The 23902-nt window shown below is 47.3% G+C and overlaps 4 protein-coding genes across 4 annotated transcripts; all 4 read right to left on the reverse strand.

The window, feature by feature from the left end:
* Window positions 1-183: 183 nt before the first annotated feature.
* Window positions 184-1262, reverse strand: RhiXN_05805 (uncharacterized protein; the record flags this gene model as incomplete). The annotated part of the gene is made up of 3 exons (XM_043325621.1): window positions 184-942; window positions 994-1164; window positions 1224-1262. The coding sequence occupies 3 exons, from the start codon at window positions 1260-1262 to the stop codon at window positions 184-186; spliced, it is 969 nt and encodes a 322-aa protein (XP_043181053.1).
* A 932-nt stretch (window positions 1263-2194) lies between these two features.
* RhiXN_05806 (calcium-transporting ATPase) lies at window positions 2195-6331 on the reverse strand (the record flags this gene model as incomplete). Its single annotated transcript, XM_043325622.1, has 18 exons — window positions 2195-2838; window positions 2902-3199; window positions 3255-3378; window positions 3429-3602; window positions 3655-3728; window positions 3783-3842; window positions 3901-3969; window positions 4112-4136; window positions 4191-4320; window positions 4378-4454; window positions 4504-4644; window positions 4698-4882; window positions 4937-5006; window positions 5057-5114; window positions 5383-5514; window positions 5571-5690; window positions 5738-5953; window positions 6031-6331. 18 exons carry the CDS (start codon window positions 6329-6331, stop codon window positions 2195-2197), a joined length of 2898 nt encoding a protein of 965 aa, XP_043181054.1.
* A 122-nt stretch (window positions 6332-6453) lies between these two features.
* Window positions 6454-14251, reverse strand: RhiXN_05807 (sodium/potassium-transporting ATPase subunit alpha; the record flags this gene model as incomplete). Its single annotated transcript, XM_043325623.1, has 22 exons — window positions 6454-6504; window positions 6551-6679; window positions 6731-6779; window positions 6834-6902; window positions 6950-7039; window positions 7090-7108; window positions 7170-7248; window positions 7303-7434; window positions 7485-7522; window positions 7558-7563; window positions 7615-7731; window positions 7797-7914; window positions 7967-8096; window positions 8273-8415; window positions 9644-9745; window positions 9816-9941; window positions 9994-10116; window positions 11188-11614; window positions 12968-13077; window positions 13159-13329; window positions 13380-13662; window positions 13782-14251. The coding sequence occupies 22 exons, from the start codon at window positions 14249-14251 to the stop codon at window positions 6454-6456; spliced, it is 2982 nt and encodes a 993-aa protein (XP_043181055.1).
* A 2601-nt stretch (window positions 14252-16852) lies between these two features.
* RhiXN_05808 (Sodium/hydrogen exchanger family) lies at window positions 16853-19062 on the reverse strand (the record flags this gene model as incomplete). Its single annotated transcript, XM_043325624.1, has 3 exons — window positions 16853-17071; window positions 18017-18096; window positions 18162-19062. 3 exons carry the CDS (start codon window positions 19060-19062, stop codon window positions 16853-16855), a joined length of 1200 nt encoding a protein of 399 aa, XP_043181056.1.
* Window positions 19063-23902: the final 4840 nt, after the last annotated feature.

A 23902-nucleotide genomic window follows, 5' to 3' on the forward strand; every position in this document is an offset into this window, starting at 1 on the left:
ACGATCGTCCCTACAATGAAGAATCGACAAGTCATCCCGGTCCTAAAGTTCACAACTTTCTTCAGATGATGGTTGAAAAAGATAGCACTGTGTATTGCAAGTAATAATACAGCCAACGATATAGTCTACATCCGATCGGTGTCTAAATCTATACTCTAGTAATACAGTAATTCACGAGGATCACTAGTAAGCTCTCCCCATCATCATATTCGCGATCAAAGCAAGCGACAGAATCGCAGATATCCACGGAAGAGTCTCGGACCACACAGTACCAGTAGACGGCGAGGCGACTTGCGTATCAAACGCAGAGTCCAAAGTGGGACCAGGCAGTCTCCAAGCGCCTCGCGAGATTTGTGGGCTAGCGGGCTCGAAAAGTAGCTTGGGAGAAGCCAGGAGAGAATTGACCGTTGATAGGCCGGTGTGATTAAGCTCGATTACGGTTGCAGAAGATGTCTTCTCAGGGGTAGAAGCCAGCGACGAGTGATTCAAGTTCCATTGGCTGGGAGTTGAATCTAAATGCGCCCTGTGGACGGAACGGTGTACACGAGCGGGGCTGAACTTGGTTGCGTTAGGGTCGAGGCACGAGGCCGAGCCAAGCATTCCAGCTTCAGCAAATTGTTCAAGCGAATCGTAGTCTTCAAGTACATCCAGGAAGTCGAGGTAGTCTGCGATCTCGTTGGCAGAGACGAGTTCGGGAGTGGAATTGGGTCCAAACATCACTCCGAATGGCTGTGGCTCCTGGCAGCTTGCCACGGCTTTGTGGCTGTGATTTTGGCGAGTGGAGAATTCCAGCATGGGCGAAGCAGGTGCAGAAGAAAGTGGGGTGTCGTCCTGTTCGATTACTTCCCCCTCGTCTTCATTCCATTGGACGTAGTGTGTAGGAAATGATGTATCAGTAGGAGTGGTAACGACCGACGAGTCAGAACTCGAGGTAGACATTGCCTAGATGAACTATTAGCCAAGCCAAATGCCAGGAGCCAAGCACAGTCTTACCCGGTTCAAGTCTAACGATCCATAATTGCGTTTTAGCTTGGGGGCAGGAACCATAACTTTCCGTCGAAGAGGAGAGAATGACAAATGCTCGTTGACTTGCGCAAGAGCTTTCGCAGTGTCGACGATTCGTTGAGCACCCAATACCGGATTGATAGGCATATCAGAGGCATGCTAAAGTCCCGATATCATCATTAGTCGTCGTCAAGTACCAGTATTAAATGCGTACATACCACTGAATCCATAGCAAAGGCAGACTCGTACGAACGCATGCTGGTAGATATGACAATGCAGGGGACAGGGGAGCGTCGGCGGGTGGAGTGCGGTGGAGAGGCTCAGAAAAAAGCCTCTCATATATAGTCCCGTACGAAGATTCTCTCATGATCAAAACAGTTCCAAAGAAAATAACAAAATGGTCATAGTGCGAAATGAATATCAGTGGCTCGGATTCTTGGACCCATTTCTGGTTTGTCACGTGGCAAACAGCCCCGAATCCTACCGTAACTGCCATTATTTTAGAGTAAAGGCTGCTACCATATCCGGAACGCATATATAATTAGTTCTGGGTGGCCAGACCTGAAGCAATGTACACGGGTTCCAGATGCGGAGTCTCAAAAGGGTCCCGAGACCTCCTAGTGGCTCAAACAAGTTCTCAGCCATATATTGGCTGAACCCCTCCCGAAGCTTGCTCGAGTACAAACGGCTCAGATTTAATTTGCCGAAATGAAAACCCTGGATATCGGGCATGTAGTTAAGGTTTCCTTTTTGTTCCTATTGGCGAGACCGATAACGCCGCGGGCCCAACTCAGCACCTTCGCGTGGCGCTGGGTCTAAGCAGACACCAACGACAAGGCTTTACGAACAATCGACAGGGGGGTCAAAACGACGAGTCACGATGGGTATTGGATACAGAAATACAAGAGCAAAGTTACAACGCAGCTCTGAAAAAGGGCGCGCTATCTAAAGGTATAAAATGTATAGACAGATCAGAGGATAAAAATATTTTCAAGTGTAATAACCTAGGCAAGCCGGTTAAAGGAGAGTGTTTGGTTCATGTGATTTCGCAGAATCACTTTCAAATGAGGACAGAGACGGAGATAAAAGGAAAGAATGGACGGTACAACCAAGAACGGTATAATACTAGAACGAAATAAAGCCACCTGAAAAAAAAATAGACCAAAAAAGAGTGAGGCAACAAAGGCATTTATCGGGCACCCGCGCGCCAGGCTTTGTTCCAATAATTATCGACCTCCTCGGGCTCTCCTTGCCTCAAGGAAACAAGCGCCAAAGCGCTCCAGCACCACACCTCATCAATCTCCACGCCCTCTCGCTTCCCCGCATCCAGGATATAAAGAATCTGACTCCGAGCCGAATCCCAGTCCTGCTCGTCCAATGCAATCGAAGCAACGGCTTGTTTGCATCGCAACTGACCAGCGCGGTTCTTAGACTCGGTAAACAACTTGTGTGCGTGTCTGAAATGGGAGCGAGCGGTTGAGAGGGATGTTGAGGCTGGGGACAAGCCACCGAGAGTCGAGATGGTCGACAGCCGGCGGTTTGCCTTGATTTGGGCCTGGGTCTGAGCGGGCAGAGCATCCATCTCGGCCGAGGGGAAATTGTACGAGGCTTGGGCGAGTTGTCCCAAATGCAAGTAGCACTGGGCTTTCAGATCAGGGTGCCCCGGTGGTATAACGGACGCTGCATGCTCGAGTTTGGATATGGCGGTAGGATAGTCGGTGGTGGAATGGTAAATATGTACTGCTTCATCAATCAAGCTTTGCGCAATCGCAGCAGGCGAGGGAGTCTGGGTTTGAAGACAGGAGAGGTTGGACATGCTCGATTGAGAGCTCTCTAACCGGACAAGCGTCGGAGCCGATTAGAACAAGTAATAAAAGCTAGGAACATGACACTCACTGAACCCATCATCCGTCTGCAACAGGGATGTCATATTTGTTTGAACACTCTCCTCCTCCGACATGATTACGCTCAGGCAGTCCGATTCGTCGGAATCGTATCCATCCTGCTCGTTATCGCACAAGCGGATCTCAACCGCGTTGTCCTGGATCGCGTTGAGAAACGATTCTGGATCGATCTCGGCCCATATCCAGCGGTTCCGACGAGTCCGCAGACCCTTTGCGAGCCACACTTGACGCGAAGGTGTTGCAGAAGCAAAGTATTGGCTGAAGCGCTGCACAGCAGCTGTGAGGGCATCCTGTGGACGGGTGTGTTAATGGGTGCCACGTTGGGTAAAGACTGAAGCAAATGACTTGCCTCGTAGCTCTTTGGATAAGGGATGACTGTACAGTGGTCCTGGCCGTTGACAGTGTATACGATGGTGAGGCTTTGAGGAGGACCCCCAGCCGCGGCCCGCGATGAGGAGGCCATCGGAGGCTGAGAGGCACCGTATGAGGGAATTTGGCAGACAACAGCAGGCTAAATACTCACCAGGGACGTCGAGCGCCGTGTGTTGATGTTGAGAGGAGGACCTCGCCATGAACGTCTCACACGGTTGCGAGTAGACAGGTTCATTGCAAAGGGCAGCCGGACGTGGGCGATATCTAGCCCAATCCGTCCACTTTTTATTCAACATCCTCACTCGTGTGGGGCGATTGCGACTGTCAATCCGTTGATTGACGTTCAGGGTCTCGGCAAATAAGGCAAGCATACAGGGTAGCCCTTGTGCCACCGAGCGGTAATCCTTTGCCCATTCTAGCCTTCGCCATCCAGTCCAAATTGGGTCTCTATTCATGCTTTTTTGAGCGCGGAATCCTGCAAACCACCAGAAACCAACATACATAGATCACGTATTGCTGCCTTGAATTAGCCGTACTTGGTTTGATCGAACCAGTTATTCCCTGAATCAAATATCGGGTCGAAAGAAGCACGATAAATTACTTGCCCGCGCGGCCGTACCGATGTGACAGGGTTTCCGATGTCCGAACAGTTATCGCACGATGATGAATTCACTGACGTATGCATTATCTACCTAGAATGGAATAGACACAGTATCTATAAAACTATAAACCCAAGCCAAGCGACCAAAATGTCTGAATAAAATAATAATACACCAACGCCGTGTCTACCAGGCCAGTTTTGCCAGCAATCCGTTAGGGTACCTGCGGACCATAAACTTGCGCGCTTCATCCAGTCTGGACCCAGGGGTGATTAAGGGATATCGATGGTCACAAATCGAATAGACTTACAGGAGTATACCAAGTCCAAATGCCACAGGCAAGAAATAGTGTTCGACCGGGACGCCTCGGGTCAGGAACGTTTTCTGGAAGAAAGGTACATAAGAGAAGAAAATGCCGATTACAAGAGCACAGATCATTGCTGGGGAAGGGGGCTGCTGTTAGTCAAACGCCCTGCGCCCTGAATCCTTGAACTTACCTGGGAAGATGTACCAATTACCGGAAGGCTTATGCTGGAATATACTCAATTTACGTGACCGGGTTGCCAGCAAGTTACTAAGCGGGATTAGTATACGGATATACGCGCGAACGAGCCGCAACTTACCCCCACTGCATAATCACTAATGTAAAGAAATACACAGACTGAGCCTTGTCAAGCTTCTCTTCGTCCAGAGTCGGCCAGTTTCCGAAGCCCAAGACAAGGTCCGAGAATGGCACGCCGTTGCGCTGAAGATACCAAAAAGACCTATTGGTTGTAAGTCGGTGTCAACGCCAAATGCCACATTTGAGTATGCTCACATGCTCATCGCACACAACGACTCGAGAACCCCAATGAACCCATAGGCATGGAGCAACAATTTCCAGTCCGCTAACCGATCAGTCTTGACATTTCGAGGTCGGCGTGACAGAAGGCCCTGTTCCGGCTTTTCGAGAGCGAGACTGAGCGCCGGCAAGACATCTGTACCCACACAGATAATGATCATCTAACCAGTTTTGTTCGTCAGCGGATCCGTAGTAGAGGTTCTTAATTTACGAACCTGTAGACTGCTAAGCATCTGTGGAACGCCAATCAAAATATTGAGCAAGATGGGCATAAGCTCGGAGAAACTGTCGTTGATATTGAGCCAAGCGCTTGATTGAATACCAATGTAGCTCACCTGCCAGCGGGAAGCAGGTACAGGACTGTCTTCTTCAAGTTATCATACACCAATCGACCTAGAAGCGAGATCGTGTCGTGAGTCATCAGTCGGATCAAACCAAGCGGGAACACATGAATTGGCCGAGGTACCGAGCATCGGTGATCAATATAGCCGGTCCGAACCTTATTTCAAGCCGAGACGCCATCATTCAGTGCCACCAAACATGAGGGCTGGTGGCTCAAACCATGGGTGTCACCAAGGTAAGGGGTGCCCGAAGGCGTTACGTCACGATACCCGTAGCCCAGAGGGAAAAGGACCCGAAATTAACCAAAAATAGGACTTACCGTATTCCAATGCTACTACTATTGCCTCAAAGTTTTCTAACAGAACCATATCGGCGGCTTCGCGGGCAACATCCGAGCCATCGCCCATAGCGATGCCGCAGTCAGCAGCTTTGAGACTCGGGGCGTCGTTGACTTTAAAATCAAAGGTTGATCAGTTTCAGCTCTGTGGCCACGGATATAGGGCTTACCTCCATCACCGGTCATAGCCACGACTCCACCACGCCTCTGAAACTCGTGAACAATTCGCAACTTCTGTTCGGGAGAGGTGCGCGCAAAGACAATTTCGTCATATTGACACAGTGTTCCATCTGGCTAGAACTAATCGTCATAAGATCCGTACCAGTGATGACGATACTCTTCATGCCCGAGTTCGCTAAGCTCGAACCTTTTTCAGGATCGGTGCTAGAGTCCGATGTGAACAAGCTACGATCCTTGGCGTCGGGATCATATTGTGGGATTGCCTTTTCGTCAAGTGAATCGTCGAGATCTGAAAGCCGGTGAATAGCGTCTGGGTTGCCACTGACGATTCCAGCTTGGGCGGCGATCGCAACGGCGGTAGCGGGGTGATCACCTGTGACCATGAAAAATCGAATTCCGGCGCCTCGGCAAATACTACCAACGCTATCAGTCCAACGAGAACACGTCCACGAGCGGCCCATCGGTTTTGTACAGCGGTGAGTTGAGCGAGTCGTTCGGGAGTCAGATCAAAGACCTGGCCGTCAACCGGAGACATGATAGATGTGCACCTCGGGTAAAGGACGTCCGGAGCACCTTTGACAGTAAGGAGATAGTCCGTCTGGGGGTTGAACATATCCGAACGAACAAGCGGCGCCGGGAGCGAACCAGACGAGTCGACAAGCTTGGAGCTTGAGCATAAATTTGGTCTTGGAGCTGAAATTGAGTTTGAATACGTCGTCCCAGACCGAACGCGAAGTCTCAATCGGGGCATGGTGTGAGCAAATCGGAGAATAGCCGAATCTGTATAATTCGTTAAGATGGATTGAAACAGGTAACTAGAGTAAATTACCTGTTGCGTCACCGATAACTTTCCTAATACTTGTAGGCTCGTCCTCAGTTCGGAAGCGAAGTTTGCCGAGTTGCATATGGCGCGACGGCGCTCATCTACCCGACTATCAGTCAACATCGAATACATTATCCTTGATCTCACCTGACGTAGATTATTATTACCCTGGCCTTCGTTTGACGCATCTCGGAACCCCAGGACGCTGTATTCGGTATCAAAGATAGCGACGTCTTGAACCGTCATCTTATTCTGAGTGAGGGTACCGGTTTTGTCCTGTAGATAACGATCAGTTGACAGACTTGATTGGAGGTAATCAATGCATACTGAGCACAGGACATTAACCGAACCGAGGGTCTCGACAATAGAGAGCGACCTGAAGCACAAGGCTCAGCACATGATAAGCGAGAAAGGGCTCGATGACTCTTACTTGCAAAGAACCTTCTTCTTGCTGAGTGTATGCGCCACCTTGGCGAGTGACATGGTGATCGCAACTGGCCTGTAGTGCACCATAAGTGTGTTTGTATGTTGGGCACATATACCTACAATCCCTCAGGAATAAATGCGACCATGACCGATACGACGTCAATCAAGAGTGTTGGAACGTTTATATAATTGGGGTAGTCGCGACGCAACCTTTAGATACTTGTTAGCACACTGAATAGGTCTAATTAATGATGACGAACCATGCGGCCCAAAGAATGACTATAATAATTGCCACAGTACTCGCGCACCCGGCAATGATGTACGAACCGGAGGATCTCACGCTGAAGAGTGGTGAGCCCAGCAGTCAACCCATTTTTCCCATTGGCATTGGACCAGTAGACAGCCGTGCGATACGACCACTTTTATGATGTCAATATTTTACTAAGGAGATGGTACCGCAAAGCTTACAATACGGTTCCATCCCCGACCTGAACAACAACACCCATGCCGCTACCTGATACGCAATATGTTCCTTGTAGAGCAATATTGCGCGTTTCGAGGAAGTTTTGGTCGGTATAATGAGTGCTTGCCGGGATAGGTTCGGACTACCATAGGATAAACGACACTGCCAGACGGGTAGCAATACCATGCTCACCTCTCCAGTCAACACCACGGTCGACCATAAGGCCTTCGCTTTTCAATATTCTCATGTCTGCGGGAACTCTAACCGGTGCCTAAGAGCCGTGTGAATACATATCAATCTACGAAAATGGGCGTCAACATACCTAGCATGACGATATCACCGGTTACAAGTTGGCTGGCCTGAGTTACAGTAGGTTGACCATCGCGGAGTACGGTCACTGCAGATGGGAGAAGGGAGGTAAGGGAAGCCAACGTGCGGCCTGTGGAATATCTACAACAGAAAATGTTTCGGTCATGAGACAATGTAAACAAACAAAGAACATACCTTGCCACATATTGAATACAGCATTGAGTAGAAGAACAATTAGTAGAACAACTGCCAGTGCCAGATTTGCGGGTGCTGGGTTCGGCTCTCCAAGGGGCTTCCATGCAATAAAGCAGACCTTGAGAAAGGTAGTTAGCAATGCGATAGAACAATGAGCATGAGAAACGTACAATACTAGCAGCGAGAAGAAGTGAACCAAATCCACCAAAAATCCATTCCAGAACCTTGCGGAAAGTATTACTAGGTGGGGGAGACAGGGCGTTGGGGCCGTTGGTAGCCAAGCGGCGTTGGGCCTGAGCACTATCCAGGCCAACGGCAGGAGATACCGAAAGAGAGCAAGGACCTCTTCCTCAGTCTGAGTGTGAAACGTAAGATCCGAAATGTCTGTGCTAATGATTCAGTAGTCTGAATATAAGGAAACGGTCGTATCTACCTTTGGTGGCACCTTTGCGCTTTTCAGCGGCTTGTTGACGAACCGTTTCGTCAACATGAAGACTGAGAGTGCGAAACTCAACAGGGAGGCGAGCAGGTCGATGGGAGAGTTAATAGACCGATTGGAAGCCCTTGAGATTTGTCGGGAGACATGGTTGTGTCGAGCCAGATGAGCATTGTTCTGCCCCTCCGGAGGCAACGTTAAGGTTCGGGAAGGAAGAGGAGCCATCGCTGGAGACCGCAAGCCTTTTCGTAGTGAGAAAGGAACTTTGAGAGAGGGGGAGACGCCCGTCACTTTTTAACAGCCCATAAACCTGATTTTTGGGGCGAGGAGTCCAAGATAATATCCAGTATCATGCACACAGCAAGCCAATAGCATTCTTTCTTTGACCCTGCTCTATTATTGCCAGTCGTATGCGGCGTTTCTGCTATGAGATTACTGCTATGCGTGGTCTAAAATAGCGCGTCACGTGATCATACTCGTCTTCGAAAGGAATTCCTGTATACCGGTCCCAGGGCTGATGGCCGCCTCGGACAGGATTGGTTGTCTCCACGACCGCTCGTACAATGTCCACGCGGTCCGAGGCTACCGGACGCTCTTTTCTGGGAGTTTTAGCCGAGGAGCCATAACTGTACGACACAATGTGTGATTGGAGTGCCTGGGTGAGTGAGGATCATGGTGCGTGTTCCGGTGCTTTGAGCCCATTCTGCCAAGCAAAGTACACACAGATAGTACATCAACACAGGTGTTGCAGTTTCCAGAGTCACACGCTTGTAACTGACCCCAGATTGTAGGATATTGTAATCGGGTGTTGTAGACCGTCGAGGACCCACGCGTTTCTAAAAATGAACAAGATTTGAACCGGGCGTGGGGGTTGTTCCTGAATTTTCTACAAGGATTTGTTAACCCGGGCACAGCGAGTCGAATGATAAGGTGACAGGTACTATTGTTAGTACGAGCCCATTTGACTGTCAGATCTGAAATAACCCACAATGCATGGCGTCACCACGCCATAAGAATAGCCCAGATCTCCTGTAGAAAGTTATTTTATGGTGAACGGCCAGGCTGTTGGCAGGGTTGAAGAGTCGAGATAAGCTTGGCGGAGGAGTGGTAATGACCCATAGAGTTGCCAAACATCGAGAAGCAGGTGGCGATGCTCAATGAACTGTACAGTTACGGCATTGTGACTCACTATCTTAATTAGTGACCAATTAGTCTCCTTCGAATCCGGAATCTCGTCATAAATGTGTTTGTATCAGTCTTACGAGCAAGTGTAACAAGAAGGTCATGATGAAACCTAACACTAAATCATTTACATCCCAGTAACAACATGACAAGCAATCGATAAATCATCCCAACAGGCCGAACGCCCCTCCATTGCCGTTCTATTCCATACATTCTCCAAAATCTTTACTAAATCGTTCCCTGTCGTCCCAGGTTTCGAATGCTCGGGCAACCCCAATGTTCGAGAGGTGAGGGTGTGGCGATGTTTAGCCTTGATGGCCGAGACACCGGCCTACAATAAATTCAGGTACGTCAATAGACAGCGATATAACAACCAAGAAAATAAGGAGGCACAAACTTACAATGACCATCGGAGTAAATAGGAACACATCCGGGTTCCTGCCAGGTCTGATACCATTGACCAACCGCATATACCTCTTTAATGAGTGCTGCACTCGAGGGTCCTCTGCATGTGCACCGCAGAGCGCCTACCAGGCATAGTGTCAGCAGATCCAATCACTAGCGCAGGAATGAACATACCATGTAAAAGTAGATATACACACATCTCCAGCATTCTTGTACGACTATGCGTATAATCATTAGCGCAGGATCTTTGCTCTGGCCCGGTAGTATGCGTATCCTGCGGAGGTCGCCTTCGAGTTTCTGCGCCAATAGGGGGTCAATTAATCCTTCTTTTCTGCTTCGAATATTCCTATGATTCGTGTTATTTTGGACGTGTAGGACACTGTCGCCATGGGAAGTGCCCTCCAGGGCAACTGTTCTTAGTCCACTCATATAGGCAAGTACTAAGAGAAACTGGTCCGGAATGCCAATTATCCACTCGGTGCCTTGATTACCTTGCCGCTCTAGTAGCCGGTCAGATAGCTCAAGAGACCAGGGAATATGGTATCTACAACACCCGAGATATCATACTGCGTATAACATCAGCCGTTTCCTCGGTACCTGCAGAATGTAGCCCTCCCGGTTACCAAACTTAGTATAACATCTACAACTGCAAAATGCCTAAGGTCCAAGCTGGAGTCAAGAGTATGTCGAAAAATCGAGGAGAAGAGGTCTACAACACCCGAGATATCAGTACTGCGTAAACATCAGCCGTTTCCTCGGTGGTACCTGCAGAATGTAGCCCTCCCGGTTACCAAACTTAGTATAACATCTACAACTGCAAAATGCCTAAGGTCCAAGCTGGAGTCAAGAGTATGTCGAAAAATCGAGGAGGAAGAGGGTATTGACAGGCGGCTAGGAATACTGGACTCGCAATTCTGAACAAGCTTATAGTCCAACTAAGTGGAGCAGTCCAAACCTGAATTACTACCAGCTGTGCGTGTAATTTAGCATTTATTTCACTTTGGTTGAGGGTAATTCGGGTGCGTACCTCAAGAACATTTCAGTGCGCTGTTCGCTTGCTGTATTGCTTTGCCTGAGACTGGATACTCCGGGCTGCAGCCAATAATGTCACGGAATATGCCATCTCGCAGTAGTCCTCAACATAATTATTCCCTGTTCATCTAAGCACCATTCTTTTGAAAGGGTGCCCAATAATTGTGCAATGAGCACGAGGCGAGATTGTGAGGTAGCCGAGAGGGAGAATTGATAGAGTACTTTTTCTGTCACTTTGCGCATAGCTCTCAGTGGATCGAATAAGACCCGAGGAAACCATCTTTGATCTAGAAGCAATAAAAAAACTACGGGCAAAAGCTTTGGAGCGAGACTTACAGTTCTGTAGAACAAATTAAACGAACTGTTGTCCACAATGTCGTTCAAATGTGGGGTGGCATAGATGATTGACTTGACGCCTTCGACATCAGACTGTTCGCTGTCATCTTCCTCTAGATGCAGAGTCGACCTACGCTGAGACGGATTATGAAAGAGCATGTTGGGTCGGGCCAACAGTCCAGCCGAGGCTGGCTGTACGAATGGTGTGGCGCCAATAACATAAGGGCTTGTATCGAGCAGCAAAGGGACGTCGGCCAAGGGCAGAAGCGGCAGTTCGAGCAGATCGAGGTCAAGAATATTGTAGCTGGGTGATCCAGAAGTCGACTGAAGCGTGGCCGAACTTGACCCAACCAATGGCTGTTCGATTTGCGCAAGTTTCTTCTCGGGCCTTCGCCCAGGTACCGTCCGTGTTTTGAATCCTTGTCCTCTGGACTCCACATAGTCATATCTACACTCAATTCCACGTCTGATACATCTGGACTACATAATTCAGTTATCTTTCTATTCTAATTAAATACAACTCGCCTGGAGCACTCTGGCTTTTTCTCGTCGCACTTTCTGCGTCTGTCTCGCTGTTTTTAGCACTGGTACCACGGAGTATAGTGCGTAATAGACTCACATGTTTTACATCGGTGACAGCCCATTGTAGATCGAATAGACATACTGCGCTACAACAAAATGGAAGGTGATCGGGAACGTGAGGTGTGGATTTGCCAATGCATCTAGATCTGGCATTTTGTTGTGACCTAGCGCAGGAATTTGCATAGGGAACTTCGAATACTATCCTTCCCTTCAATTAAAATAGCCCTCTCGTAATACTAAGTTTGGTTTCGATGCTGGTTCAAGTTAGCGTAATGCCGCAGTTGGATACATATTTGAGTGATGAAATTTAATTTCGTTGTAAACATTCTCAATATCACGTGAATATTATCCTAGATCGCAAGTGTAGTGAACTATTCAGCAACTAGACGGGGACTCGTCTCAAATTTCGATACTTCATGTGGGACAAGCGCCATTGACTCTGCGCGCTTTCCGCAATGGGCACATGCACACTTAGCTACCGTTATAATTAGTCATATTTGCTACTGTGAAATACACTCCGCAAGCTGAATGTTTACGTTCCAGTAACAGCATGACAAGCAATCGATAAATCATCCCAGTAGGCCGGACGCCTCTCTTGTCCCGTCCGGGCCCATATGTCCTCCAGCATTCTAATCAAGTCATTTCCCACCGTCCCGGTTTACATGTTCAGGTAATCCGAGTGCACGGGATATCAGGACACGCCGATCCTTGGGTCTTATGGCTGCAAGACCTGCCTGTAATACAGGAAATTAGACAGAAGCAATCAGCCCATACATAATAACAAGGCGATCAAGGAAATGAAGAAGCAGAAACTCACAACAATCATTGGGATGAACAGAAACGCGTCTGGATTTCGACCAGGCCGTATACCACCAACCAGCCGCATATATTTCTTGTGCGAACGCTGGACTCGAGGGTCTTCTGCACTCGCACCACAGAGCGCCTGCCACACATATTATCAATGCATACATTCACTAGTAAATCAGAAACCCCACCATGTAAAAGTAGATATGTACGACCTCTCTCCAACATTCTTGTACGACCATGCGTGTGATCGTCAGCGCTGGGTCCTTACTCTCGCTCGATATTATGCGTATCCTATGGAGGTCGTCTTCAAGTTTCTGTGCCAGCATAGGATCTATTACTCCATTCCCCAAGCTTGGGCTGCCGCTGAAGTTTCTAACTAGTGGGTGCGTACCGCAAGTCTCCGGAAGCCTGTATTCGTGCATCCTCCCTAAGTCCATTCATGTATGCCAGAACTAGAATGAATTGATCTCGGAGAGTTCGAGAGACCAAGGAATGTCGTACCTAGACCATCTTATTAGTGTCCACTCATCCAATTATTGCCTTGGTAGTACCTGCAAAACGTGGCTCTCCCCGTAATCACACCAATATGATATCTGCAGCTGCAAAGTGTCTAAGATCCAAACTAGGGTCGAGATAATATCGAACAAACGAGGAGGATGAGGGGGCGGACAGGCGGCTAAGAATACTGGAGTTGCAATTGTGAGAAGGCTGATCGTCGAGCTGAGGGGGAGGTTGCAATTGAATTCCCACCAGCTGCTCGCCACTTAGTTCGTAAATAGTTTTTCCCTTTACTCAATGCGTACCTCATGAATGTTGCTCAACGAAACCCTCGCTTGTCGCCTTGTTTCGCCCGAGATTGGGTACTGTAGACTGCAACCAATAATGTTCTTGAATACGCTATCTCTGAGTAAACCCAATATTGTCAAACCCTGTTCGTCCAGAGCTTGTTGGTTTGCAAGCGTATTCATCAAGCGCGCAATCAGAAGGACGCGAGACCGAGAAGCGGCTGAGAAGAAAAACTGATGCAGCACAAGTTGCTTTGCGTTGTGCACAACTTTAAGCGGATCAAAAAGGCCCATAAGCCACCTTGCATCTGGGATAATTCAAATTCAAACAAATCGAATTAGATGGACAAAAGCCCAAGGGCCTGAAGCAGTACTTACAGTTTTGTAGAACAAATTCGATCGAGCTGTTATCTGAGGCACCCGGTGGAATAGTGCAGAGGATTGGTTTGCCCTTCAATATCCAGCTCCTCGTTGTCATCTTCTTCCTGTTCTGGATCGAATGCTCGTTCGGCCATTTGCGATCGCGTCAAATGGTTCGAATTGGGTAGGATATTTATTAAAGGACCATCGAAGCCGACGTCGTTGTTCGTCGCTGTCGTTGAGATTAATTGAGGCTGTAGGTTATGGGGCAGTACAGCGGAAGGGTGGAGTGATTGGGCCAAAGTTGTCTGGTGAAGTAGCATGGGCTCGGTGGAAAGGTAGCCCATGTTAGACGCCGAAGGTCCAGGGAAGTATGCCAACGGCCAAAGTACGAACTCGGGCGAATCCATGTTAGCAGCGGTGTTGGAAAACACAGGCGGTACGAGACTAGGTTGCAGAGTAGTCGAATCAAGTTCAATCGAGGAATGTTCGACTGAATTAGGCCCGCCTGAGAACCTTGGTCCAGGCATTGTTCGGCTCACGCAACTTTCTCGATCTCCTTTGGGTTCGATGTATTCGTACCTGCACTCTATTCCACGCCTGATACATCTATCCTGTAAAGTATAGTAATTGACACTTTCGTGCATTAATTAATATTCTGGCTGACCTGGAACACTCTGGTTTCGTCTCATCACATTTCTTGCGCCTAGATTATTACAACCCAAGTCGAAGACAATGTGTGATATACTTACATGTTTTTACATCTGTAGCATCCCAGCGTTGATCGGGTAAACATGTCGTGCTATTGAGGGTGTCTTGAAACGTAGGTAACGGCATCGCATTCTTTTATCAGCGCTTTTGTGGGTTTGCCATTGGGCTTTGAAATTTGTCCTGCGTCTCAGGCTGGCTCATCCGCACCCCGCCTCGGGATTCCAGCCCAGCTTGATGTCGTTTTGAATGTTGCTTGTCGGACTTGAGTCAGTGAATTCAACTAAAAATTGCCTATGATCGGTGTCTTTGATTAATAGCACCATTTTGGACGTAGATCCGGAGGAATTGACCCAATTTCGGTATTATCAATACACATAGGTATGAGTATGGGCTTACTAGCGAGGAAAAACCTTCAAAAAAACCACAAGTAAGCGATTTTTTGGATATTTGCGGTGGCAAAACAGATATGACAATGATACAGGCTGTTCCAGCCCATGGTCGTTTACAAGATGTCAACAAGAGGCAAGTGGCAGTGCCCAACAAACAATAAAGTCCTGTTATGATGTCCCGTTTTGATGTTAACTTGCCATCATGCGTGCCTCAGTCCACCGGAATTATTACAGACCATTGAATGTAGTTAATCTAATAATGACCTGTAACCCAAGCCGAGTACAGTTACATGCCAGTAACAACCTGACAAGCAGTGGACAAATCACCCCAACAAGCCGGACGCCGTTCTGTTGCTGTCCGGGCCCATATATTCTCCAAATCTTCACCAAGTCATTACCCAAAGTCCCGGGGCTCGCATGTTCAGGGAGTCCAATTATTCGAGAAACGATACTTCTTCTATCTTTGGGCTTTGTCGTTGCAAGGCCAGCCTGAAGTGAAAATGTTTCTGAAAAGCAACAAATATGCGGGGAAACGCAAACTTACAATAAATAGGGAATATCAGAAACATATCTGGATGACGACCAGGCTGGATACCATTAACCAAGCGCATATACTTCTTCTGAACGTATTCAACTCGGGGGTCCTGAGCATTGGCTCCGCAAAGGCCCTATGGGAAGGAATATTAGTGTGCAGGTCAAGTGCCATAAGATTGGATGTACCATGTAAAAGTATATATACTACCTCTCGCCAGCATCTCGAATAACCGTTCTCGTGAGCTTCAAGGCCGGCTCCTCGCCACGACATGGTAAATACGTATCTTGCCCAGGTCGTCTTCTAGCTTCTCTGCTATCGTGGAATCTATTGCTCTCGTCGACAAGCGCGACTCTTGTCCATAAGATAAATTACTATCAGTATACTCAGAGACTCGTTCTTGAATATTGTCTCTCAGCCCAGTCATATATGCTAGTAGTAGAACAAATTGATCCGGGATGCCAAGTAACCATTCGACTCCTCGATTGTCGAGTCGCTCCAATAGTCGTTCGGACATTTCAAGAGACCAAGGAATATAGTATCTAAGTCACATAAGGCATTAGTGTCCATCCTTCCGTCAAATATTTTTCGAGAATACCTGCAAAATGTTGCCCTTCCGGTAACTACACTCAGCATAACATCCACGGCTGCAAATGCCTCAAATCTAAGCTAGTATTGAGTAGGACGTCGGGCAGATGAGGAGGATGAGGAGGTGGACAAGCAGCAAGGAATACTGGGGCAGCTGTCGCAAAGAGGCGAAGCGTCGAACTTAACGGGGATGTTGTGATTTGAATGCTCATAAACTATGCTCTAGATTAGGCTTGAATTTGTCTTGGATAGCTTCGAAACCTACCTCTAACATATTACCTAGTGCATTGTGCGCCTGCTTTCTTGTCTCGTCCGATGATGGATATTGTATATGACATCCAATCAGATTCTTGAATATATTGTCTTGGAGCATCTCCAATTCCACTATCCCCTCTTCGTCCAGAGTCCATTTCCTTGCGAGGGTGCGTACTAATCGCGCGACCAGCAGGACGAGTTCGAGATGCAGTTGACAAAGCAAATTGATCGAGCACAAGCTGTTTCGCCTTGTGTACAACCTTGAGCGGGTCAAATAAAACAATAGGGATCCATCTCGCGTCTGTGGAGAATAAGAAGGGGTATTAATCAAGTAGACTGTGAACAGGAGTTGTGAAGACGGCTTGCAGTTGTGTAAAACAAACTCGATTGAGTTGTGATCTCTGATTGCTCCTAAAGATGAAGGGACACAAACAATTGATCTAACACCTTCAACGTCAGTTTCTTCGTTCTCATCCTCTTCCATCGAAATACTGTAATCGAATACCGGGCAAGAGACCCCCGAGTTATTTCCAAAAACGCCTAGGTCAGTGATTGACCTGACCGGACCAGGTTGCTGGTGTATATATGTATGATAAGATAATTTGATAGCCGAAGTGAGTTGTTCGTTCAAGGCTGATGGCGGGAGATGCATGAACCTAAGAGTACCGAGTGGCCAAGGAGTATCTGTCTGCATGTGCTAGCTCAGGTCCGTCAAACTTATCGATTCCCAGAGCGACGGGTTCCTCGAAATTGAAAGAGGACTGGCAGAAAGCGATTGACCTATAGGCTCTCCCTCGATCAAAGGTTGGTTGTCCTGGTCCGGATCGCTTCGAGACCTTGGTCCAGGTATTGTCCGACTCTTGAACCCTTTTTTCCTAGGTTGAACATATTCATATTTACACTCGACTCCACGACGGACGCATCTGCTCTCATATGTTATGTTCAGGTTTTTCTCGCATTGATTCTTGCTTGCCTAGAACATTCTGGTTTCTTTTCATCGCATTTCTTGCGCCTATATCGTTGTCAATTAGATGATACAATGACCAAATGTAGAATATGGCAAACTCACATGTTCTTGCATCTCTGACATCCTGTTGTCGATCGAATAAACATAGTGTGCTAGGAAGAATGGGGAGAGGAGCTCAATGCCGTGGTATGTGACCTATGATAAAACCTCCGGTCCTCATGTAGCCCTTGATTGCGATTACTCTGTCACAATTGGGCGCGAGAAGTTGATCTTGGAATTCAATTTCCACCGCTAAACGTTACTTAGGTATCCATCCAGGACTTTACTGTAATAGATTAGTGCTGTTTATTTGGAATATTGGGGAAAGCAAGGTCGGAATCAGGATCCACGGCTTACCTGTAGCAGTGAATTGATAAACTGCGCAGCCAAGCACAATCACGCTACACATGTGTAATCGCATCTTGCTCCAAGGAAGCGGAATTTCATTTGACACGAGACGGTAAGTTTAGCAGGCGCCTACATTTTTGGAAGGGATAATTGTTGGGAATCTTGGCGCGGCTTCATGCCGAGATGAGCAAGAGTCGCGGTCACCAATCAATAGCATTCGGAGCTGATAGTCTCGCACCTGAAAGAATTTAGGGTAGTTGTGGTGGGATGGACTATCAAGTTACAACAGATTTATTCCAACATTAACCCATGCGATACAGATCACTAGTCCATGTGTTTTGGGCAAACCAGGCCTTGATATAAAAAAAGCCATTCTGAGAGCCACATTCATTAGCTAGGTCGTGTGAATACCCCAGGGTCCGCCTATTATCCAATTAGCCATGCGAGTTTGCAAGAGCCGACCCACTCCAATAGGACCTAGCAAAGTACTTAGAACCACCGCCCAAATCCCGACGCCAAACGCTTCTTCGCCAACCAATCCCTCAGCTTGAGCGATGTTCAGAATCAACAAGCCGATCTCTCCGCGTGTTACTAGCGCAAACCCCACGAACAATCCGCTGGCCATGGTGGAGTGGAATGCGCCTGACTATGCGGGTGAACCAAGTGCTCGAATGTCGCCCAAAGGGGTAGCCATGCGCCTGCAAGAACTTTGGCGACAACCATGATCGCTGAATAAAGAATTCCCCTCCAGGCCGTAGTGGCTTGAAAGAGAGAGCGAACTGGGATCGCAGCACCAATACTGGCAAAGAAGAATGGTGCTAGAACATAATTCTGCACTGGAGCTATTCGGTGGTATGATGTATGGGGAGACCAGTGGACAATTGCATCAGAATTGGCGTGCGCTTGAATAAGCTTCCAACAATGGCTCATAAGACTTCCAGCACAAAATGCACCAATAAGCATTGATGATCCAATATAATGCGCGATGGTGACATATGCCGAAACTACCGCAATAAATAAAAAGAGTGCGACGTTCGGGAACTGATGGGCCCATTTGCTGCTGGATAAATCCCGAGGCAAAGCGCCGCAAAGGAGTCTAATGAATCGAGGGCCGATATGCTTGGCTAAGAAAAAGGTGACGAACAGCATGCCCGCAGAGGAGACAATGGGGCGGGAAATGGCCCAACCTGTGATACGGGATTCGGTATCCCTTGGGCCCAGGTTGGATACTACACTACTGATAACCAAACCAACGATATCGTCCAATAAGGCCGCACCCATGAGTATAGTACCGGCTCTTGTTTCACCTAGATTGCTCTGATCTTTTGAAGCCGAGGAAGGCTCGGTTGAATCCACATCCCTGATGCTGGCCTGGGGGTGACTGTGCGGAGTTGGAAAACGGAAGGAGGACATGATCGCAAAAGTAGTTCCCAACGATGTGGCACTGAGTGATGCGCCAACGACGAACGACTCGAGGACGGCATAATGGTATCCAAAGTGAAGTACGACCATGCTGAAGCCGATGGGGAGACCGATCCCAAACAGTGCAACCAAAATGCAAATGGCTGAATTCCTGCGCTTGCTCAAAATGTTGAGTCTGGCATCAAGCCCGCCTTCGACAATGAGTAAAAGGAGGCCTAAGTACCCGACAGCTCCAATTGAGGTTTGTATATCCAATGGTAGAATGTTCCCCAAGGGAACAGTAGATGGCCCCAAGAATAAGCTGCCCGACTGGGCCAGCACCAAATAGAAATTGAAAAATTTCGTGAACCACGTTGAGTAAATAAAGAAATGTTCCAATAATTAGAAGTGTAGTGGTGTGGGTTCAGTAAAGGGTAATGAGTATTCGTTTGACCTAGTTTCAGACCCATCGCTGGCAAGGAGTGTTCGAATGGTCATTATGGGGGCTTTAGATTCTAGCAAAAATATGGTGCCCGGATTTACTTTTTAATCCTTCATGAACTGACTCGAACCGGAAAAGGTAGACTAAGAGCACGCCAAGCCGCACGTGAACTCCGTTCTCCGTAATAGAAGTGTATTCAACAAAAAAAAAACAAGCCGCACGTGACTCTTGGTACCAACGTCACTTCTGGGTCGAAGTAGAATTGTGCTTATAGTTAAGTGCCAATTTGGAATCCAATTGTTTCAAAGCTCGCACATAGAAATAGTTTCAACTGGGATATATACTCAAGCGCTGGAGAAATTCGTGTAATCTATACATGCTGAGTCGTCTCCGATAGTTTATTTACATGTTATTTCTGATCCATCTGGCCTTAGGTAGGCAAAAGCATCACAGTATGATTTGAACATATATGTGGCCGACAGCTGGCACACGTAGGTGTATACATATATGAACAATATGTTTGACCATTAACTATAGATCTAGTATGAGATTTGGCCTTCGGGAAGAAGTTTCCGGTTCTCCGTTTGTATTGTTGCAGTGTCATCGTGCTATACGTCAAGGCTGGGCCTTTGCTATAGCTCAGGACGATTTGGTTCGCTCCGGTAGCTAACACAGGTAAAACTTGTTCCACTTCTTTCAGACGGGATTACATATGGTCCTTTTGCAACTTGAACCAAACTCTTCCGCGCTCGTTCAATGGAGTACTTGGCACACAACTTCTAACTTTGTATCATCTAACCTCAATGGAGGTTTGATAAGTCGCCCCAAATTTGATGTAAACTATCCTTGCCTCAGCTCATAATTCGATCCCGCCGCTGGTTATGATTTGGCGAGATTCTAACCCTGGTCAGATGCTTCCTTCGCCACTCATATGATCGTAAAGCTGTTGCGGACTCATCCCGCGGGTCTTTGTAAGTCATAAACTCAGATAAACACGTTCGTCACAACTATCAGTGTGTCTATGTAAGATATATTCATACTAGACTGCAAATGTGTACGTAAGTTTGTTAGGAGATAATCAATTAGCATATATTCATGTATTTGTAACCACCCTTGCAGCTGCCGAGCAACTCTATGATTTCTTACATCAATGAAGAAAAGCGGGATAGTTTTTAGTGGCTGCTAAATCCTTTTCTTTTAAAGGTAAGTGTGCGTTATACGAGGCCAGGGCTCTCACTGATGGTCTGTGCCAGTGTCAGTGACCTCGTTCTCTTCAACGATCATAACCGGCGTCCACTCTTCCTCATCCATCGAAGACACAACCGCCACAGCTGCTGTCAATATTTGTGCCGATGGTCCAGAAGTACTTTGCACAAACGGAGCCCCAGCAGAACAATCTGCCAAGAGGTAACATGCCCCAACCTAACATAGGTATTTTATAATTTACAACACGATTAAACTGACGCTAGCCTCAGCAATGCAATTATGGTTGACTTGAAGTTACAATACAGTACTCATTATATTTGAAGTTCGTAATGTTAATTCAATAGCACCTTCGTCTTGGAGTAAATGGGGTTTAAACACCTCTGCTATTTGCTAGCAAGGTGGCTGTCGGGGTGAAGGAGCCGCTGCCGTTACCTTCACCGAGACGACCATGATGTTGCGCGGAGGCAAGTCATTCTAAAAAAAGGCTCCGGATTCTAACCTAAAAAACAGCCACAGATGGTATTTATATCACGGGCAATGCCAATGTATTGGCTAACTGGCGTCTGGACAACACACTCTTGCTGTCATCTGTAATGCAGCCAAGCCAAATTACGTTCGCTGTTACCATTGTTGTATTCACCGCGAACTTTCCTGCGGATACGGCTATCTAATATAAGTATATCCCTAAATATAGTTAGGTTTTCACTTGAAAATCTGGCCCGAATTGCTTGATTCAATAACCGCCTTCAGGAGCTTAGAACCAGAATGATACCTGGTGCTAAGAGGTCTTTGAACTTGAGATATAAATTTTTATAGGTGAGTATCAGTAAGAGATACCTAACGAACGTTACTCGTTTCTCCACAAATAAACATATACGGTTGCGTTTCACCTGGACGTAGAATCATGGAATGGGAACCTAGATCTCTATTTGAATTAGAGCATCCCTTTTGCTCAAAAGATGTTTGTGCTATATATAAAGCGTGCCTCAGTGTTTGTCCATATCCTTTTCACACCCCCTCTTGAAACAACGTTCCTTTTAAATCGGCCATTTTCGGTGTGCTTTCTCAACATTCCTTACGAGCTACACTCTGGCTCCCACAGGCCTGCTCTTTTAGCGTAACACCATGTCAGAACATATCGTTCGTGCCTTGGAGGCAGTCCATCGATCTGGACAAAAGGCGTACGGTTTTTGGGGAAACCATACCGCTACTATCGACTGGTGCGAGGTATGAGATGCCCATCCTTGCGTTCTTTAAGTTAACCACTCTGCCCCAATAGGATAACTATACTCACACACAATGTTGCCGAGTGGTATAATACAGTCTCCAACATTCCATTCATCGCTCTAGGCTTGTACGGCGCCTACTACTCTTTGAGTGAGATACCGAGTGCAATGCACCGATGGGCAATGCACCGATGGAGATTCGCCGCTCCCCTTTTGGCATCGCTTGTGTTGGGCTTGGCTCGTTTATATTTCATGCGACCCTCAACTGGTACGCACAGGTGTTACTGGACGAGATGCCCATGATATACGTTTCAAGTATGGTGTTGTATCTTGTACTTGCTCCTACCGATAGTGGAGGCCCGTTGAAATTGAAGCTTGGAATAGCCTCGGTGCCACTCATCATCACCTGCCTTTAGTAAGTAGCCTATGTAATGAGTGGTAGCCAGAATTAACCGTTGGGTCCCATACATGTAGCCTAAAATTCCCCTATCCTGTCATCCACCAACTTTGTTTCGCCGGAATAATGTTATCGATTGCATATCGACTGATTGGTCTCCTGCGAAATCCTAAACATAGTTCCGATGCGGTATTCGATGCCAAGTACTATATAGTGACTGGTGTGGTGATGTTTATAGTGGCATTTGGCATCTGGAACATCGATAACACCTTTTGCGATTTTTGGACCATAATCCGTAGTCGGCTATGGCGGGACGAAATGGGCCCAAGCTTCAAAACACCCAGTCTTTCAGCCGCTATAGTTGGCGCTGTAACACAGGGACACGCGTGGTGGCACTTGCTCACTGGTTGGGCTGTGCAAGAATGGCAGCAGGCGCAAGTTGTAAGTGAGATTTTTGGCTTGTGACGATATCTAGCAAATGGGCTCATGTGTCACAACTAGATTTGATGCTTACAACTTCCCATCCCGATATGTTCATATTGCATTCCTATGATCGGCATTGTGCCAAGTGTGAGGAGGTCGCCGGAATTCGAAAGGCCCGAGGCGGAGGAATACTTGTTGGGTGACCGATTGATCATTTCGGTGCAACAATTCTAGTTTACTTAGCGGCTTTGGGTAATATATGTCGATAAATTTTAGATGTAAATGAGGGATATTCTACTGTTCATTTTATGTTACTGTTTGACTTCGCCCAAGCGTGGTCACTAAACGCAATCCAACTTTAGTGCATACAATTTGCTTGGGCTTGGGTTCTGATTACATAACCACAGCGACTGTCAATCTGACTTGATCACCACAAGGCAAACAGATCTTACCGCGACCCATTTCTTGCGAGCAGGAAATCTTGTTAGAGAAGACAGGAGTAGTAAAACGTAATTTTTATAGGTGGCTCACTTAACGCCTTAGAATTGCTAAATCGCGTCTTGACCTCGGCAACGCCCTTTTATCAACTTTCACGTACTCATCTACCATGTCCTCTATCTCATTAACAGCACTGTCTGCTCAAACTCTATCTCAAACTCGAGCTTCAAAGGTTTTCTACTCTACCTGGATCACCCTCTCCTCCTCCCTCACTTATCACACAAATCACGCGAAACATGGACTCTCTTCGAACGAGCATATTGGATATGGAGGTTGAAGCGAAAAGGGAGAGAGGAAGTAAGGCCCCTTCGGGAGCAGTGGGAAAGAATGAGAAAGATGGTCGAGGATCAAGTTAATATTGATGGGTCAGTACACATTGATCCGCATGTCAGCTCAGATATACATCGTGTTAATTACCTGGATAATATATTAGGTTGCCACCTGTTCGTGAACTACTCCCCCTCTGCCTCCCTCTTCTCCTGTTCCCAAGCGAAAGTCATCGAACGATGCAATATTCCAGCCATACAAGGATGAGCCTGCGCCTTATGAAGATGATGGTCCCTCACACGATGATATATTGTTACAGCAGCGACAAATGATGGACGGTTGTTTGAACTCTGTATATTTGTGAAATATTAATCGTTGGGAGCGAGCAGACCAAGATACCCACCTTGATAGACTGTCCCATTCTATCCGCAACCAACACGACATCTCCCTTCAAATCAATGAGGAACTCGAAGTACACACTGGCCTACTAGA

Source organism: Rhizoctonia solani, chromosome 6, assembly GCF_016906535.1.
Source record: "Rhizoctonia solani chromosome 6, complete sequence".
Taxonomy (NCBI): domain Eukaryota; kingdom Fungi; phylum Basidiomycota; class Agaricomycetes; order Cantharellales; family Ceratobasidiaceae; genus Rhizoctonia; species Rhizoctonia solani.